This window comes from Planococcus citri, chromosome 1, assembly GCF_950023065.1.
Source record: "Planococcus citri chromosome 1, ihPlaCitr1.1, whole genome shotgun sequence".
Classification (NCBI taxonomy): Eukaryota; Metazoa; Arthropoda; class Insecta; order Hemiptera; family Pseudococcidae; genus Planococcus; species Planococcus citri.
Window position 1 is genome coordinate 6,807,854 of NC_088677.1, and position 21,323 is coordinate 6,829,176.

The 21,323-nt window shown below is 34.5% G+C and overlaps 1 protein-coding gene across 1 annotated transcript in view; it reads right to left on the minus strand.

Moving 5' to 3' along the window:
* The window catches only part of Gdap2 (ganglioside induced differentiation associated protein 2), a 151,658-nt gene that overhangs the window by 113,327 nt on the left and 17,008 nt on the right, over nucleotides 1-21,323 (minus strand). The window contains exons 5-6 of the mRNA XM_065365114.1: nucleotides 18,909-19,018; nucleotides 13,035-13,271 (exon numbers count right to left, since the gene is read on the minus strand). Of these exons, the coding sequence (XP_065221186.1) occupies nucleotides 13,035-13,271; nucleotides 18,909-19,018 (347 nt within the window). The remainder of the gene's footprint in view (nucleotides 1-13,034; nucleotides 13,272-18,908; nucleotides 19,019-21,323) is intronic.

Below are 21,323 nucleotides of genomic sequence, written 5' to 3' on the forward strand. Positions count from 1 at the left end.
GCGTACTCGAAAACCTAGAAATCGATATGCCAGATGCATTTTTATCATTTTTTGAATCACACCCCCCCCAACCCCTCTCATTATCATCCCCTCCAACATTTTATTCTTCAATCAACAAAGTGGAACATGATGAACTAATTTTTTTACGATTATAATATAGGTACCTACCTAAATTATTTATTCAAGACACTACCCAATTCATAAAGATTTGATGATCAAATTTTTGAATGGAGGTGGTAGTCGGAGATGAAGGGGAGGGGGGGGTGAATTCAAAAAAAGATAACATATCGACATGCATATCGAGTTCAAGGTACCATATGCTGCTGATTTCAAATCTGGCAGTACTTTTTGACTCAAATCAAATTTTCGGCCACGAAACGATCATCAAATTTTTGAATGGAGGTGGTAGTAGGAGATGCAGAGGAGAGGGGCGGGGGCCAATTAAAAAAATGATAACATATCAACTTGCATATCGAGTTCAAGGTACCATATGCTGCTGATTTCAAATCTGGCAATACTTTTTGACTCAAATCAAATTTTTGGCCAAGAAACATGAATAAGTAGAACCCTCCCATTTGCTAGATTGAGTCAAAATTTTCTTTTAAAAAAAGTCAAACACCAGTCCCTCTGATTGTCAAATAAGCTCCATTTTCAAACTCAGAGTACTCGATAACCTCTAAATCGATATGCATGAAGCATTTTTATCGTTTTTCGAATTCTACCCCCTCCTCACCCCCACCACCTTCACAATTTATTTCCGAATAAACAAATTGGAACGTGATGAACAATTCTTCGATCATTAAAATAACTAAAAATAATCATTCAGTTTAAACACTACATTGTTCATAGAAGTGCGGTGTCCAATTTTTAAAGGAGTGGGGAAGGTGGTAGGAGGGGGGGGGGGGGTAAGTTTGAAAAATGATAAAATATCGACATGGATATCGATTTCAAGGTATATGCTGCTGATGATTTCAAATCTGACATTACTTTTCGTCTCAAATCAAATTTTCAGCCGAGAAACAAGAATATGAGTAATGTAGAATTCTCTCACTCACCAAAATCGAGTCAATATTTTCTAAACAGTCAAAAACCAGTCCCTCCGATTGCCAAATAAGCTCCATTTTCAAACTCAGGGCACCTGATGACCTCGACATCGATATACATGAAGCATATTTATCATTTTTCGAATTCTACCCCCTCACCCCCTCCACTTTCACAATTTATTCCCAAACAAATAAATAGGAGCATGATAAACAAAATTTTTCAATCATTATAATGCATAAAAATCATTCATTCTAAACATTTTGTGGTTCCTAGGAACATAATGGTCAAATTTTTTCATGGAGGGGGCAAGGGGGGGAGGGTGATTTTGAAAAATGATAAAATATCGACATGCATATCGATTTCAAGGTATAAGATGCTGCTGATTTCAAATTTGGCATTAGTTTTCTTCTAAAATCAAATTTTCAGCCGAGAAACGTGAATATGAGTATGTAGAATCCTCACACTAGCCAAAATCGAGTCAATATTCTCCAAAAAGTTGAATACCAGTCTCTCCGACAGTCAACTAAGCTGCGTTTTCAAACTCAGGATACCTAAAAGGCTAAAAACCTCAAAATCGATATGCATGATGTATTTTTATCATTTTTTGAATTCTACCCCTCTCCTGCCCCCCCCCACCCACCACAATTTATTCCCAAACAAATGAATTGGAACATGATAAACAAAATTCTTTAATCATTAGAATACATAAAAAATCATTCATTCCAAACATTTTATGGTTCATAGGAACATAACGGTCAACTTTTCTCAATGGGAGGGGGTAAGAGAGGGAGAGGGAGGGTGACTTTGAAAAATGATAAAATATCGACATGCATATCGATTTCAAGGTACATGATGCTGCTGATTTCAAATCTGGCATTACTTGTCGTCTCAAATCAAATGTTCAGCCCAGAAACAGGAATACGTATGGTAGCCGGTAGGTAGAATCCTCTCATTAGCCAAAATCGAGTCAATATTTTCTAAAAATTTGAATACCAGTACCTCTGATTGTCAAATAGGCTCCGTTTTCGAACTTAGGACACCCGAAAACCTCGAAATCGATATGCATGATGCATTTTTATCAATTTTTGAACCTCACCCCCACCTCCATCCTACCCAACCCCCTCCAACATTAGCATTACTTCTTGACTGAGCAATTTTTCGTCATTTAGAATGGATACATTGAAATCATCTGTTCAAAATTTTATATAAAAATGAAACGATCGATTTTTTTCAAGGGTGGGGGGCAGTGTGGTGCAGTGGAGGGGGTAACTTCAAAAAATGATAAAATATCGACATGCATATCGATTTCAAGGTTTACGATAGCGCTGATTTCGAATCTGACATCAATTTTTGACTAGGATCAAATTTTGAGCCAGGAAACGCGAATAGGGTCAAATTAAATGCATTTTCACTACTCTAAACATGGAAATACAATAGCAAATCACTCTAAATGTCACTTCTAGTCAACTTGAGCTCTGCTACCGTATCACTGATCATCACCTCACCGACTTCACCTTCGAAACTACCAAACATTGCAACTCGTATAGGAAAATCCTATTGTCACGTGTGCCCAAATCGATTCTCACACCAGTCACGTGTTTCTATGTCCAATTTCGCACCAATTTCCGCATAAAATTACACGGTTTAAGGACTACACGACGCGATTGTCGAACCACGAGGAATTATTTATCATTTGCGGATCAATCGATATCTAACGCCGGTGGTTTTTCATTTTCATCGAAAATATAAATTATCGGTTCCTCGTGTCTTCCCCTCTTCTCAGAGGTTTTAATTTCGACTTCGTGTAATATGTACGTACAAGTCGGTCTAGGTTGTACATCACGCGAAACAAAATTACGCGAGGTAAAAAAAATCCTACTCGTGTGTTTACCTAAAAAAAAAGGTGGAAAAAAATACGAGTGACGTGGAGTTGGTAAAAAAAACCTAGCTACGTAACCCTTTGGATTGTAAAAAAGTGAAACTTACCGGTGCCATTCGCCTTCATAACAAAATTGTATAGCACACACTACAAATACGAGACACAAAAACCTGATATTATTTTAAGGTAAAACTTCGACATTCGTATTGGCATTGTAGGTATCGTACGTACAAAAATTACACGCCAATTTAAAACGAATTTCGCTTATCTTATCGGCGACTGTAACCGGCAATGCTATTTACTCAATCGCGAACGCTCAGCTCAGGTAAACAGCAGACAGGCTAGGCAAAAAGCACCATCGTAATCACCGACAAAACGCTATAAACATCCCATTTCGGCGAGCTCGGAATCTCTTTGTCTATGGGACAGTGATGTGGGTTCCCCACTCTATAACCGTACGTATAATAAAATACACACATATGCAACAGATAGTGAGATATTACAATCCATAAATTTCGAAACTACACTCGTAATTGCGTTTAGAACACATCACGTTGGTAATTAGCCCGATAAAAAACGCAACCATAGTACATTGTTCGTGTTTCTTTGCTCGTCACTTAATACTCGAGTCATAAGGAGTAAGTACTGTACAAGTACGAGTACCTACACCCTACACCGCGCATCGTGTTTTCCTCGTCATCGTCGTTAGGTTAGGGCCCTAGATCGCGCATCATTTCTGCCAAAAAGTACCTATGATAGTGTGTTGTATATGTACGAAATTGTACCTATATAGCTCTGTGTAGGGAGTATAATTATTACACCGCGATCGCGGTATGGCGATGTGGCGTCTCGAAGCCCCATAAATATACCTTCATCGAGCTTTTTTTGTCGTCTTCTTACATATTAATGGTATTATCGAATCGAAGCTTGACCTATAGCCATGTCAACGTCATCGCGCAGAGAGAGGACACTAAACCTTACCTGCCTACGAGTTTTTCTTTTTCCTTCCATTCCATATACTCGTAGGTAGGTAGGTTTGCGATGCGAGCCGCAGCATGTCGCTCGTCAACGACCCAAATAAATTTAATACCAGTGAAATCCTAATCGAAGGAAATTTTTTTACATTATTTAGCTCGTGTGTACATGTATGTTCGAGCGACCAGTATAGTATATTTCGTATATATAAACGCATTATCTATTCAAGCATTTATCGATTTCACTTTCCATTTCGTGTCTCCCATGCTCCTGCTCGGCGCTCGCCTCATCATCATCATCACCACGATGCCGTCGATGTGACTTTTTTTTTTGGTATTATTATTTCAGTGCGTCTGTGTATAGTGTGGTGTGTGTGACTGTGTGTGACTGTGTGACGTGAAAAAGCTGCCTTTCGTGAATACTATTTATATACCTTATTTTTTTGGGGGTGTTTACGGGTAAACAAATGCACGTAGGTATGTATAATATTATTTATACGTAGGTATACGATCGTGTATAGTTATACCGGATATTGACAATATCTATAAATACCGGCGTAATTTCGTTGAAAAATTTATTAAATGGACAATGACGCAGGCAGGATTGCCCTTTGGGAGAGAAAGACTCGGAATGTGTCGATGGTAATGAGTGTAATGATACTAGAAATAGCTTTTAAAAAAGGCGATAACATCTATAGAATAATTTTCTAAGGGTGTGAACTGTTGAAGTATTTCTATCACTCCTGAAAATTCCATTTTATACCTTCGAAGGGATGAAATCAAAAAACACTCGAAAATATGTGCTACAATGAATCATTTTTCATTAAAAGCCCAATTTTTGAAACACCCCTCTCCCCAATGTGACCCTCAGGAGGGTCAAACTCCAAATCTAACTTCATATTCGTGTTCAGCGGGTTCGATTCATATGATAACGATACCCATATTGTCAATTTTCTTCAGCCCCAAAATGGGGGGGGGGTGCCTATTGGCCCCAAAATTGGGTCATCACGAAGTTATTTGGTTTTCTATGATTTTTGGAAGCTGGGATGCAAAATTGCAGAATTATATCACTGGCAATGTCACTTTTTTTGGTAATGCCGTGACACAAAAAACACATTTGAAGAGTGATATTCCAAAACTCGCTTTGTCCATTTTTATTGAAGTGCGTTTTTCAGCGGTATCTGGTAGATGAAGCATTAACTCACATTCCTACATCATCAACCTACCAAAATGAGGTGTTAAACTCACCTAAATAGCCAATTCAATAAAAATTTTAAAAAATTAATGTTCCAAAACGCGCTTTGTCCATTTTTATTGAAATTTTTTTCAGCAGTATCTAGTGGATGAAGTGTATACTTACACTCCTACCTCATAAATCCACCCAAATTAAGTGTTAAACTCGCCTAAAAAGCCAATTTGCCCGTTTAAAGGGAAACTGTTTTTCCTCTTTCCTGAAAAGTTGTGAAAATGGACAAAGCGAGTTTTGGAATATCACTCTTCATTTTTAAGTGTTTTTTGAGTTTTTGAAGATGACCCACCTGGAGAAAAAATTTGAAAAAAAATCCAATCAAGTATACTCAATACACATGCAGAATTGCAGATAAATTTCTGAAAGAAAACAAAATTCATGTGCTTGAATTAGGTTTGGAGATACGGTGGTTTCAATTTTTTTTGTCAATACCCCTCCCCCCCCCGAAGGGCTAAAAATTTTTGAAAAAAATCACATGGCAAGACTCATGTCTTATCTATACTTATATTTTGGATGAACCTATTCAAAACTCGTTGAAGTTCGATTTTTTCCATGGTATCTAAGGGGATTTTTTAAAAAATCACTACTTTTTCACTTCTTTTTTCAATGCTTTTTTTCAACCAAATTTTCAGAAAGCTCCTAACTAAACGGCCTCCTAGTCCCTCCTCCCCCCCCCACACGAAAAAATTAACAAAGTCACGTTTCTCTCAGGAAAATTTTCAACAAAAAATTAAAATTGGAAGAAAATTCGAATGCAAAGTATTTTCAATTTCAATCAAAATTATGAAAAAAAAATTTTAAAAATACAACTGAACGCATTACTGAATTTTTTCATTTTTTCATTACCTTTTTGACTAAATTCACTACTTTTTCAATACTTCCACTACACTGAAACTGATTCACGACTAGAATTTTGAACGGGTGATTTCAATGTACCTATCCATTCTAACTGACAAAAATTGCTCGGTCAAGAAGAAATTCTAATGTTGGAGGGGGTTGTGTAGGGTGAAGGTGGAGGTGAAGTTCAAAAATTGATAAAAATGCATCATGCATATCGATTTCAAGTTTTTTTGGGTACCCCAAGTTCGAAAATGGAGCCTTTATGATGACCAGAAGCTCTGTAGTTCGAAAGTGAGCTCTTATTTTGAATTTTCATCCGAGTTTGTGGAAAATTTTTGCTCGATTTCACAAGTATAATGAAGTCGAGGTACATTTCGAGATTCTCCGAGTGGATCATCTTGAATAGGCATTAATCTGATATCGATAGCTTATGAAAATTTGTCTCAAGCCGAAAATTGGTGCCAGATTTGAAATCAGCAGCATCGTGTACCTTGAAATCGATATGCATGTCGATATTTTATCATTTTTCAGATTCGACTCCCTCTTACCCCTCTTCCAGAAAAATTTGACCGTCATATTCCTATGAACTGTGAAATGTTTGGAATTAACGATTTTAATGTAGGTATTGTAATGATCGAATAATTGTTCATTTTGTTTCAACTTGTTCATTTAGGAATAAATTATGGTTGTGGAGGGGGGAGGAGAGGGGTAGAATTCGAAAAATGATAAAAATGCTTCATGTATATCGATTTCGAAGTCATCAGGTATATACCCTGAGTTTGAAAATGGAGACCATTTGGCTATCAGAGTGACTGGTATTTGACTTTTTAGAAAATATTGACTTGATTTGGCTTATAGCTTATATGGGAGGATTCTACGTATTCCTGTTTCGTGGTCGAAAATTTGATTTGAGCCGAAAAGTAATGTCAGATTTGAAATCACCAGCAGCATTTACCTGAAAATCGATATGCATGTCGATATTTTATCAACCCTACATTTGCTAAATTGAGTCAAAATTTTCTAAAAAAAAAAGTCAAACACCAGTTCCTCTGATTGTCAAATAAGCTCCATTTTTAAACTCAGAGTACTCGATAACCTCTAAATCGATATGCATGAAGCATTTTTTATCATTTTTCGAATTCTACCCCCTCCTCACCCCCTCCACCGTCACAATTTATTTCCGAATAAACAAATTGAAACATGAGGAGCAAAGTGTAGGTATAGCTGAACTTTTTGTCTTGATTTTTTGTCAAAATTTCCAAAAAAAGTCTTGATTTTTTTTATGAAACCTGGAAAAAATTTCGTCTTGTACATATATATTTCTCTCAATCAATTCATTTTCACGATTTGTTTTTCTTCTGAGTTTTGATTTTTATTCGTGTTTTTCAAGTTCTGTTTGAAAATAGAAAAAATTAAACTTCTTGATCGAATTTTTTTCGTTGAAAAAATTACTACTTTTTTCAACCTAATTTTCAGAAAACACACAAAAAAATTAACGATTCTTTACGAGAAAGTTTTCAAAAAAATTGAAATTGGAAGAGAATTTGTATACAAAGTATTTTTTTAATTTCATCAAAAAAACAACTTTTTTTCAATGATTTGAAGGTTTTTGTCGCGCGTTTGAATTTTTATATTTTTTCACTACCTTTTTGACTAAATTCACTACTTTTACTACCCATTTTAAAAATCACTACTTTTTCACTACTTTCACTACTTTCACTATACCTACCTGTTAGATACTCATTCATAAAAAAATTGAAAACCCGTCGGTCAAGAAAGGGTGAAGCTGTGGATTCTCAAAGTGGGGTTATTTTTGAAGGGAAAATGCAGTTTTATGCAATTTTATCCCATGCAACCTTGTTTATGTAGAAAATGCCTCCCTCCCCCTCCTCCCAAAAAAAAATACATAAGAGGTTTGTATTTCAATTTTTGTGCACTTCCCTGATACGAAAGTACCTAATCCAAATCCATGACCATTTTCAGGATGAGAAGCGAGGGTTGAAAAATCCCAGTTGACCAAAATCAAATTTTTCCAGCCTTCAGAAAAATGAGAAAATTTGTTTTCAACTTCGAAAATCCAATCTATCGATTCCAGATTTGAATTTAGCGAGTTAAATTATCCAATTTAGACTCATTGGATGATTATTTTGTTAACATTTTCAGATTTAAGTTTTCTTCAAATTTTTTCCTAGATTTTTAATAATTGAGGGAAATTTTTACAAAATTTGAAACCTGAAAATTTTAATAAAATGATCAACAAATGAGTCTACATTTGGGTAACCCGACTCGCTGAATACGAATATGGAAACTTTAGACTGAATTTTTTTGTTTTAAGGGATCAAAATTCTGAAAATGGTCTGACTCACTCCCTTGGATCCGAGAATCTAAAGGCCAAAATTCAAGGCACGTTTTTTTTTACCCACCTCAAATATACATTTGAATGCACTTGTCAAATACACGTGATTTTCAAACTCAATACGCCCCAAAAACTTATCACTCATGATAAATTTTGCAGCTGGAGATGTTTTCGAAACGAATACCACCCCCCCCCCCATCCCTCCCTTGGGGCTAAAACATGAACATTTTTGGTCCCGTCATTTTCAGTCTCATTTTGACCTCATAGGAGTCCATTTTAGGAAAGGAGAGAGACAAGGGGGTCGACGAGCTTCAAACAAAAAATTTTTCATCATGAAAACCTAATTCAACTTTTTAAAATTTTATATCGACAAAAAAATTAAGAAAATACGTATACTTTATTGCGTTTGAGGTATGAGGGTTTTGAAAGACGATCCAAAGAAAGAGGAGGGTTGGAATATTCAAAATTTTTCGAAAATCACATTTTGGACATCTCTACACATTTTGTCATACGTTGAATTATTTGATCCTAAAGAAAACCAATACTTCAGATACATTATTATTTTTACACATTTTGAGAATTTTTTGACCCTAAATTCAGAAAAAAAAACATGGAAACGTAAACTCTGATAACAATTTTGGAAACATTTGAACCCCTTTTACATTCTTTCCACTCTACAAGTGTCTCATATTTCCCCAAATATCATCAAAACAGGCATTTTTTCTTGATTTTCCAGAATTTTGGGGCATAAGCCCTCCTTACCCCTCTCTCTTCATATAGCACTTTGTAAGATTAAAATTTCGTTCTCTACGATATCTAAGTATTCCTACAGCTCAAAATTTAACACAATAAAATTTTTGAAAATTAATGAAATATCGTCATCGACCCCCCCCTCTCCAATTAAAATCAGGTCTTTCAGGCTTAAACTTTCTCCAACAACGTAGCGAATTTTTTAACAATGTGAAAGAGCAAAATTCCTTCCTCCCCTCCCACCATCACAAATGGGTCTCTGCAGAATCAAATTTTAGCCTCGATACAAGCGGTAAATAAAATTCTGAAAAAAATCCACCGTACTCTAACATATGCAAGATATTCATCACTTCATCAGTCATCAATTTTTCCTCACTGAGACATTTTTCACCCATTTCTCTTCCCCTTCCGTCTTCATGTCATGATACATGTCAAATTGTCGAATGGACACTATTTTCAAACTGAACATTCCCGGAAACCCTGAAATTATTTTTAACACTCATTTAATATTATATTACACCCTCCCCCTCCCCTCCCTCTTCCTACTCATCCTTATCCTTTCAAAACTCAATAAGCTCCAAAAACCCTGAATTGATGGAGAAATTTTATCGATAATCGAGCTCTAGTCCGCCTCTTCTCCCACCAAGATCGACATTTGCTTCAAATGGTTTAATTTTACACATGAAAATATAGAATATTCAAATAATTTTTATCTATTTCCCTTCACCTCTCCTTCTCATCTCGACCCCACAATTTTATTCAAAATAAATTTTAAAATGAGTTTGCGTTGTAGCAGGTGTATTTTTTCAGTCAAAAAATAAGATGATTTTATTTTTTTATAAATCAGAAAATATGTTATAATACTTAATATTGTTCATTTAATTTTGTTTTTTTTTTCAAAATTTTGGGGGAGGGGGCTCAAAATGTGGTTTTAAATCAGATTTACATTTAAAATTCGATTAAGAAAAAAACGATTTTCAAAGAAAAAAATTATATTGATGTTAGAACCCCTTCCCCCCCCATAAATTTAAAAACTTGAAATTTTCAGAATCAAAATCAATTCTTTGCTATTATTTTTCTATCAAGCACTTTTCGAGAGCTTTTGGTTTAAAAGAAATATTTGATTGGGGGTCGAATGAAAATTCCCTGAATTTTGTTCACCAGTAATAAAATACACAGTATTTTTGGGATTAAAAAAAATCCGAAATTCGCACAAGAAATGTTCAAGGTCTCTCGTAGGATCTATACCAACTTTATGCTACAAAAAAACATGGAATTTAACAAATTCCAAACAAAAAGTGGTCAAGGTTACACAACAGTACACTTTTATTTGCAAATTAAATAAGACTAGAATGATATATAAATCACCAAAACCATTAGTGTTACGTGTAGCAATTAGTGGTCAAATTTTGTAAGAGGAAATTGTTTATTTTTTCTAGGTTACGCTGGTTTACTCTCGTATTATGGTATTTGGACAGTTGGTTGTGGTAAAATTCACTCTCATTGCGGATTCATACAGAAGAGAAACAACTCTCGTACGTCTCGCGTCCAGAAATTCAAATAATACAGTTATAATGACACGAGCTCATCATTGAAGACTTCAATGAGTGAAAAATGCTCAAAGATAATTCAAAAGTTGAAAAAATAAATTCACTTTTTAATTGAGTGCTGTTTTATTGCACATGGAGTCTCGACCCACAAACAGAAGCATTTCCAGCAGTTTTCATTTGAAGCACAGATACAATAATATTCTGCTTCTCTCTTCTCACCCTGAGAAGTTCAAAGCAATAGCAAAGGGTCCCTATAGGCTTCAGAAATTCGTATTTTAAAATTTTTTTAACGGATTGCCTGCATAAGAACGAATAGACAACTTATTTCACACATCTGTACACAAAGTTGGCTACACTGTGCCTTGATAAAATCTAAAATAAACTCTTTAACAATTATATCATACTTGATAAGATTATTGTTAAGGTTTTTGGATTATTTATTTATCATATGACAACAGAAAATTATTTACTTTGCCAACAAAATGTCAAAATTCATTAAAAAATTAAGCAACTGTTTTTTTTAACAGAAAAAAGAAATACGAAATCTAACAGATTCTCTTTTCAACCACACGATTCTCCAAAAATTATACTGACATTCTTCTCACCAAACTCGTAAATATTTCAAACGCCACCCTCAAAAATACCCTCCCTCTCCCCCTCGTGCTAATTAAAATCAACCACATTACTGGACATTTTGACGTAGGTATATTGATAAACCATTCTATTTACGTCTTCTATTTTTCTATTTCAGAAAATAAATAATGTAGGTGGTTCTGGTATTTCTAGGAGGAAAAAGAAAACAACCCACACGTACCTACATCTATACTCTATACTTACCAAAAAAAAAAAACCTGACGATTGGAAATTCTATGTAATGGTAATTTTTTCTTAACCATAAATAATATTCGACGATAAAATTATCATTTTCATTTCACTCTTTGACGTCAAAATCGCACAACGTTTATCTTGATACGAAATAAGGTCGTTTGCAATCAATACGTGTATTACATAAATTCCGATTTCTTGACGTGTGTATGTACCTAAAAAAGTACACTATACCTTTGCGTAAATTCAGAAATTGCATTTCGTTGAAAACGTCGCGTTTTTTGTATAATTTTTTCGACGTATCTACGAATACCTGTATTAGGGGAAGCTATGTATAGGTACCTACTTGGAAAGGGTATGATGATTTAAAAAGAGAATTTTTCTTCGCGAATGTTCGCGTATTTTAATATACGATCGGAGTAGAGATACATAAATCAGTGTAGAAAATTCATTTTTTTGGTCCTTTTTTGAAAAATACTCGAGTATTAAAATACCAGTGGAGTCAATAATAGGAGTGTATTGCATGGGAAATCGTTCAAAATATTGCCAAAAAAAAGGCCAAAATATTGAAAGATATCATTCCTAAAACTGGGGAAATATTTTAAAATGCAGTAGTGCCAATTTTTTAAACTTCGAAAATTCGAGAAAAATTTCCAATAATTTAGGAAATATTTTCGATTTTTTTGAGTTGGCTAAATCGCTCATTTTTAGATAAATTTGTGTTTGAAAAGTTTTTTCTACTCGAATATTTTGCATTAATTTTGTTAAAATTTCGAAAAATATAATTTCTAAAACTGGAGGAATATTTTGAAATTGATGCCAATTTTTTTAGGTATTATTGTCAATTTCAAAAAAATCGAATTTTTATACCTTTTTAGCTACTTTTTGACCGGATTTTTTTCAAATTGGCAAAAATGACCAAAAAAAATGGCATCACTTGTGAAAAAATTCCAAAAACTAATTTGACAAAAATTATGAACTAGCAACAAACGAATGGCACTTTCAACTACAAATGAAACACACGTGTGCCTGCAATCTTCATCACGAGCAACTCTCAATCACTTGTACGGTATCTTTTTTCAGAGTAAAGTCTATTTTGGGTTATCTAATTAACTCTCAGTCAATGTGTGTATGTTTCGTGGATTTCACAACAGAAATATCGCGTTTGATTATCACTCTCGATTCGGATCACCAATTTGTAGTATCTGTTGCTTCATTCGAAGCCTTGGTATTGCTATATGGTTTCAGATATTAGACGAGTAAGTAAATACGAGATGTGAATCAAGAGATTGTGGCGACCAGCCTTGGGCATTGGGTAGAGGTATCAGTTTTACTTGGAAGTAACTATAGCGAGGCATACATAATCGAAGCAAGACGGATTTTCTCACATATGAGTGACAGTTTTAGAGTAAAATATGAAGCAAATCTATCCTCATGTGGCAGGTCGAGTTGGCATGGAAGGGGTTAAATTAGAGCTGAGAAACCCCCACGAAAATACTCGTCGATGCTATTGCCTATAGATGACTAATAAAACTATACGTACAATCTTTCAGTAAGTATAACTTACCGTAAGTGTAATGCTGAGGATTATCAATAATGCGTATTCTTCGATCATTATGCACGTAGTCGTTGTCCAATGGTAAACGCAACACGGCCGTACGTTCTTCTTGCAAAGATCGCGGAAAATACAATGGTAACAAGACCTCGTAAATACCAGCGTCGCAGCTTTCCACAACCAACACGATGGTATTAACGATAACGCATCCCAATTCTTCTTGCATCTCCAAGAATTTTCTTACTGTTCCTAAAAAATGTTGAAAAATTGGTTAGAATTCGGAAAATTTTCAACGGTGGACAGAAAAATGATGAAACGTAAACAAAGTACATGCTAATTTTCCCTAAAAAAAAACATCATAAAAAATCGTTACTGTTGAAATTTCAAAATCGATTACAATATTTAGCACTTAGATATAAAATGCTCTCATCACAGCTCTATTCTTTTCTTTTTTTGAAAATTATTATTAAAATCAAAAATGAACATTGGATTTGAAATCAGTACCACCAAAAACCATGGAATCGATATACATGAAGATATTTTATCATTGGGGGAGGGGGATGACCCCTCCTCAACAGCAACCCCCCCCCACACCTCGTCCAGTCTCTACTTTCAAAATAGATATTTGCTGATTTCGACAACCAGTTCAAACTTCAAATCAACGTATTTTCTATTCTTCAGAGAAGACTGTCAAGAAACCCAATAATCAATCACCAAAAACGAATCAATTTCCATCCCTTCCCCTTTCAAACGAGATCACTTTGAGGGTTATAAATAATTCTTCTGGCATCTAAAGTTGTCCAAAAAAAAATTACCTCCCCCCCAATAAATATTTACATACACAAAACCGCCCTATAAAAGTGTAATTCGGGGGGGGGGGGTCGATCTGATCAGAGATCAGGAAATTGAACGTATCTGATTCTATCTGATTTCAGCACTGATCTGACAGACAGAGTCAGAATCATATCTACCCACCAGAAAGCAATCAAATGCAATTTGATCTGATCAAACCCGTTCAGATAATCTGATGGGCTATACAGTAGATTTATGTATTTGATCAGATCATTTGATGCGCGCTAATATCTACTCAGGAGAAAGTGATCAGTTCTGATTGGATCTGTTCAGGCTACTTCAGACCACTTTGATTGGCTCTGATTAGACCTGTATAGATTTATTGGATCAGATCGAATTTAGTGTACGCTGATCTGATTAGACAAAATCACATCTCAGGGGAAAGCGATCAGATCTTATTATATCTACTGAGGCATGTTTAGATTAGTTTGATTGGGTCACATGAAACATGTATTTGATCAGAGTTGATGAAATGAGACCAGAAACCAACATTCTCTAAATCTAATTTGATCTGATTCTGATCTGATCTGATCTGATCTGATCAGGTCAGGTCAGAAAGTTTACAATACCTCAGCAGATCAGATTAGATCTCCTCCAATCTGAACAAATGAAATCAAATGATAAATTTATTTGACCAGATCCAATTTAGTGTACGCCGATCTGATTAGACAGAATCACATCTACTAACTCAGGGGGAAACGATCAGATCTAATTAGATCTACTCAGGCATGTTTAGATTAGTTTGATTGGGTCAGATGAAGCATGTATTTTGATCAGAATCGATGAAATGAGATCAGAAACCAACATTCTCTAAATCTAACTTGATCTGATCAGGTCAGAAAGTTTACAATACTTCAGCAGATCAGATTAGATTTCTTCCAATCTGAGCAAAGAAAATCGAATGATACTACTCTGAAGAAAAACAATCAGATCTGATTATATCTGCTCAGACCTCACTGGACTAGTTCGAGTGCACCTAATCAGGCCTGCATTTTGATCAGACCAGACAGTCTGAGTGGATAAGGTCAGGCCAGCATTTGATCACATCTGATCAGGTCACATCAGATGAGAATATTCTTTAAATCTAACCAGATCTGATCATATCAGAATGTTTACATTACCTTAGCAGGCCTGTTGAAACCAGTTTGATTTTATCTGATCAGGCCTGTATTTGATCAGATCTAATCAGATAACATCAGATCAGAACATTTTTCTGAATCCGATTTTTGATCTGATCAAATCAGAAATTTTACAATACCTTAACAGATGTTGAAACCAGTTTGATTATACATATCTGATCAGACCTGTATTTGATCAGATCTAATCAGATTACATCAGATCAGAACATTTTTCTGAATCCAACTTTTGATCTGATCAAATCAGAAATTTTACAATACCTTAGCAGATGTTGAAGCCAGTTTGATTATATGTATCTGATTAGACCTGTATTTGGATCAGATCTAATCAGATTACATCAGATCAGAACATTTTTCTGCATCCAATTTTTGATCTGATCAAATCAGAAATTTCACAATACCTTAGCAGATGTTGAAACCAGTTTGCTTATATCTGATCAGACCTGCGCTTGATCACATGGAATCAGATTACATCAGATCAGAACATTTTCTGAATTCAAATTTATTCTGATGAAGTCAGAAAGTTAACCATTCCTGATCAGATTTGATTTTGTGCATGTTAATTTGAACAGATCACATTGTATATTATTATACATAATATCATAATTATTACATACATCTGCTCAGACTCAGGTTTTTTGAAACTGGTTTGTTTTGATCTGATCAGATTGGTTTGGATACTTAATGCATTTCTATTACTTTTGTCAAAAAAGTGAAATTATTTCGCAATTTTTTGGAAATTTTTGCCTTTTTATGGATCAAGTTGACTTTTTCGATTTTTTTTTTGCAAAAAACCCAAAACTTCTAACGAAAAATGAGACTTTATGGCAATTTTGACAAATGGTGAGGCTTTTCAGCTATTTTTGGCCAAATGCAAGACTTTGACAACTTTAGCAAAAAAGGCAAGATTTTTTAGCAAATTTTTGGCAAAATAGCGAAACTTTTGAGCAATTTCAAATTTTTGGGAAAAACAGGATTTTTTGACAAATACTGGCAAAAAAGTGGCGCTTTTTGGCAATTTTTGTCAGAAAAGCGAGACTTTATCACAACTTTTTGTAAAAAAACAAAATTCATAGGTAGGTAGGTAAAGTTTTTGGCAGAAAAAGAAAACTTGAAATTTAAAAAAATAACCAAAAACTCACTGTTGGTAATTTTAGTAGTAGATACAAAACAAAATACGAGCTCTGCAAAATCTGTTTTAGAAAAATTGAAAATTTCCAACATTTACCTATATGTATATGCATAAATTTTTTACTCCACAAGTTTCTATTTTTTTTATTAGGAGGGGTGGGAGGAGGGTAGGAGGGGGGATGAGAATCTAAAATTTGGCCATGCAGTGCCCTCAAAAATATTAAAAAATTATTTAATGGATTTTGGGGGCCGAAAATTAAATTTTTGTGAATTCGCCAAAATTTGAAACTCTCTCACAATTTTAACAAAAAATTGAGATTTTTGACAGTGTTGAAAAAATGGGATTTTTTTGGGCAATCTTGACAAAAACAGAACTGTTTTGACAATTTTGGCAAAAATTGAACTTTTTTTTTTTAATTTTACCAAAAACGAACATTTTTTTCACAATTGTACCAAAAATGGAAACTTCTCGACTATTTTGTCAAAAATTGACACTTTTAGACTTCAAATTTGGCAACAAAAAAATCAGAACTTTATAAGCAAGTTTGAAAAAAAAACCGGACTTTTGTTTGGCAGTTTTGGATCAAAAAGAGGACTTTTCAAACATATGAGGCAAAAATCAATTCTTTTTGGATGTTTGGAGTGGAGAGAGGGTACAAAAAATTATGGACTTACAACTTTCGAGAATCAGCGTGCTCCCAAAAAACAGTCGTGACAAAATATGTTTTCGACCCCGCACATTTCGAATCCGATGTTATTTTTACAATTTGATGGAGGGGAGAGGGGTGAAGGTTGGAGAGGGATGATAATCCAATTGTTTCAAGGCGGTAGATCACGACTATCACGACTCTGACACTACTTAGTGTGTTTTGAAAGGTGGGGGGGGGGGAGTGATGTTAACACCTAAAATTTGGATCTAATGAGTTGACGTTATTTTTTTGATTAAAAAGGGAGGGAGGTGGAAGGGTGTAGGAGGTTAAAGTCTAAAATTTCGAGTACGAGGAAAGTTCGATACTTTTGGGTGACTTTCTCTGACGGATTTTTAAAACTCTGATTTTGTTCAAAATGTTTTAAACTCTGCTATTCAGACACAAAAATCAAAACATTGCATTTTGAGTTGCAATTTATTGGGAAAAAATCGTAATTTTGAGGACACCCTGTACATATTTGAACGAAAAAAACTTCGTACCGATTTCAAAAGTGTTCAATGTTCATTTTGAAAAATCGTACAACTAAACTCTCCACGATACAGATTGATCGTCCCACAATACCTCAACAGGACCATATGAGATGAGTGGGGGGGGGGGTGAAAACACGATAAAAATCGTTCACACATATCGATTTCTAGGTTTCTGGGTACGCTGAATTCAAAAATAGGGACCGTTTGTCGATCAAAAGTACCATATCACACAAAACCAACAACAGAGGGCTGTTTTTCGTGATTTTTTCCCATATTATATACAGACACGAGGATGCTATAAAACAAAGGTAGAAATTTCTAACCGGATAAATCCTTCATTGTGAGAAAAGACCATCGGTACTCGGATACAAACACAAACCCAGCCAGACGAGTACATTATTTTAACGCGTTCAAGTTCACACTTAATCGTAAGCTGTTCTTCGAGTTAAAAACTTGGAATAAGCTACTCATACTATGCAGCAGATATAAAGACATCACGAGAACAAAAAAAAACAAAAAAAAAGACGATGAAAAAAAATCTACGTAGTTTTACATCGACAAAACGCTTGATATTGTATCTCGACTCGTTCTTTTTATTTCTTGAAAAGTCTCCGTTTCGCGTTTACCTCACTTCGACTCATCGTCGTCGTCGAGTGGTTTTCATTAATATTTACTCTCGCTTGGTTGCCGTCGCCAGCGCCATTGCCAGTACCTTCATCTCGCCATCAAATATATACAATAGGCGAGTCATTTTCTATATTATGAAAACATGAAAACCGATACTGACCTAGTTTCAGGTACATATAGAAAAGAGTTGCGCTTCAAAGTACCCCATTCAAAAATTCCCTTCTTTCCATCGTGCACATACGAGATACGAGTATGGTACTCTCGTATCTACCTACACCTTTGCATTGGTTCGCTCTTTTCTTATATGTACATAGACAAATGGTACACATCTTTATCACTATTCATGCACAATCCAATCCCCACTCTCCGAATGGTCTTTTTTTTCAGCAGCTAGTTGGAAATGAAAAACGTTTGTTTTTTTTTCGTTTTTTCGTGCACGTAGGTATTAGGAGTCGAGTACTGTAATTTTTTTTCATTTTGGGCGTTTAAGCATTTTAATAACTTATCTATTATTGTTCGACGAGCTATAGCGCGTTTCTCGACGTAACATCCTTCGAGTACCATGCGGAGAATATGCACATGACCCAATTTTTTAACACCCTCGCGTCAAATACTCGTATTCTCGCACCTATATACCTACACGTCGCTATACGTCACGTGAAAAGACATACGACGACGACGATAGATATCGACGACGCGACGTACGTCTAGGTACGTATTTGATATTTAAAAATACACCCTGTAGGCCTGTAATAGCTACGCGGAAGTAACGAGGTAGGTCTAGGTATACTCAAAAACCTCGATTATTGATCAAAAAGTTCACCTGGTAGGTCTATATACGTACGATAAGTATTATTATACGAATATCAGCGAAAATTGGTCAAATGGAATGTTATATCGTGTACTTGGTACTTGCAATGGCCATATTATTGAAATATGTGGTATATTATTTGTACTTACGTAAAGCGGTATGAGCTCCTTCGTCCGGAGGGTAATTATAACGTACGCAGTTAATCACACATAAAGCCAGGGTCTCCAATCGCATGTCGTAAGCTTTTTGCAATACATTCCTAAGTGAAAAAAAAATTCACGCAAAAAACAAAAAAAAAACACAAACGTTAGTATTATGGTTAAAGAATAAGTAAAGAAAAAAAATGTAAAATAACAAGGGCATGGAAATTCGCACATAAACGAGCCTTTATTTCAATTTTTTTTCGTTGGTAGGTAGGTAAATAGGTAAATTATTGGGTAGGTTTTTTTCGCTGATTTTCGTCGCGTGGTAAGTAATTTTCTTTTTTTTTAGCCTTAGCTCATATCTGATTGATAATATATGGAAAAGTAGAACGTCGCGTCGCGCCGAGTAATTTAGGAAATTATGGATGTTTGAAATTCCTATACCGATGAATCGACCGCCTTTGTAACAGAGCGGCGCACACGTGTTAGAGAAAAGTATAGGGTAACGATCAACGAGCTTCCGAAAAAGTTCATGCTTTTCGACAGTGAAATTGAGCTGGTTTGGGGGAAAATAGTATATGTGACGGGATTTCGTGAAAAAGAGGCTTTATTTTGGAGCTGGAGATGTTTAATGCATTGTTTCAGGTTGTGGAATGGGGCTGGGAGGGGGGAGGGGGAGATTAACAATGTTATTTAATTTTTTAATCGTATTAGAATGGATTGTGAGGAAAAAATGCCAGAGGATTTTGGTAAGATTCAGCGAAAACCTTCATTTTGTGTTGAAAGTCATCCAGAAAAAATTTTAGTTCCGGAGGTGACCCTGGTGAAGAGATATACGCACTCAAATGGAGGCAATTTTGAAGAAAAAAAAGCAAGCCTATATGGAAATCTAAGCGTCAAGTCAGCTTGACCAAGAGACATTAGGTATTAATGATTTGAAATTTTCCTCGAAGGAGAAACTTTAATTCCATTTTTTAAAAAATTCATTTCCTAACTACACCTGACAAAGGAGTTATATTTCTAACAGACAAATTTTTGAATCTGAAAAAGCAAAATATAAGGAGGATGCAAAAATTACACCATCAAGTAAAATTTCAGTTTCTATAAAGTGCATTTTTCAAAACCTTGGTGAATTTTTGACAACCAAAATTGGGTTAAAAAATGAGAAAACGTCAATATTTCACCAATTTGATCTAATGAAAGCTGAAGAACAAAAAAAAAAGTCAATTTCTGGGTGAAAAGTGAATTTTTGAACCAAAATGTCAATTTTTAAGCAGTTTTGATTTCTTAGCAAAGAAAGTTTCTTTTTTGAGCAAAAGGTAAATTTTTGACCCAGCGTGTTAATTTTGGGGCAAAGTGTCAATTTTTGACAACAAATAACAATTAGTCCAAACAAAAAGGTCAATTTTTGAACAAAAAAGTCCAAACAAAAAGGTCAATTTTTGAACAAAAAAGTCAAAACAAAAAGGTCAATTTTTGAACAAAGAGGTCAACCCTTGAAAAAAAAATGCCCATTTTTGAACAGAACGTCAATTTTTTCAAAAAAATGAATGTCAATTTTTGAGCAAAAAGTCAATTTTTGAACAGAAAATCAATTTTTAAACAAAAAAATCGATTTTAGAAAAAAATGTCAATTTTTGAAGAAAAAGGTCCATTCTTGAACAAAAAGATGGTTTTTGAACAAAAAGGTCAAAAATATGACTTTACAATTTTGGAGCAAAAATATGTTTTTCAATTTTTGAACAAAAATAAATGTCAACTTTTGAGCAAACATATCAATTATTCAGCAAAAAGCCAATTTTCGAGCAGAAAGTCAATTTTTGAACAGAAAGGTCAATTTTTGAACAAAAAGATGATTTTTCAATTTTTGAACAAGAATAAATGTCAACTTTTGTGCAAACAGTCAACTTTTGTGGAAAAATGTCAATTTTTGAACATAAATAAATGTCAACTTTCCAGCAAACATGTCAATTTTTGAGCAGAAAGTCAATTTTTGAGCAAAAAGTCAATTTTTGAACAGAAAGATCAATTTTTGAAAACAAAACGCCAATTTTTGAACAAAAAGGTCAATTCTTGAACAAAAATACGATTTTTGTACAAAAAGGGTCAATTTTTGAACAAAACATCAATTTTTGAAGAACAATAAATGTCAACTTTTGTGCAAATGGTCAATTTTTGAAGAAAAATGTCAATTTTTGAACAAAAATAGATGTCAACTTTCCAGCAAACATGTCAATTTTTGAACAAAAAAATTAATTTTTAAACAGAAAGATCAATTTTTGAAAAAAAAATGTCAATTTTTGAACAAAAAGGTCAATTCTTGAACAAAAAGACGATTTTTGAAAAAAGGGACAATTTTTGAACAAAAAGACAATTTTTTTCAATTTTAGGACAAAAAAGTCATTTTTTGAACAAAACATC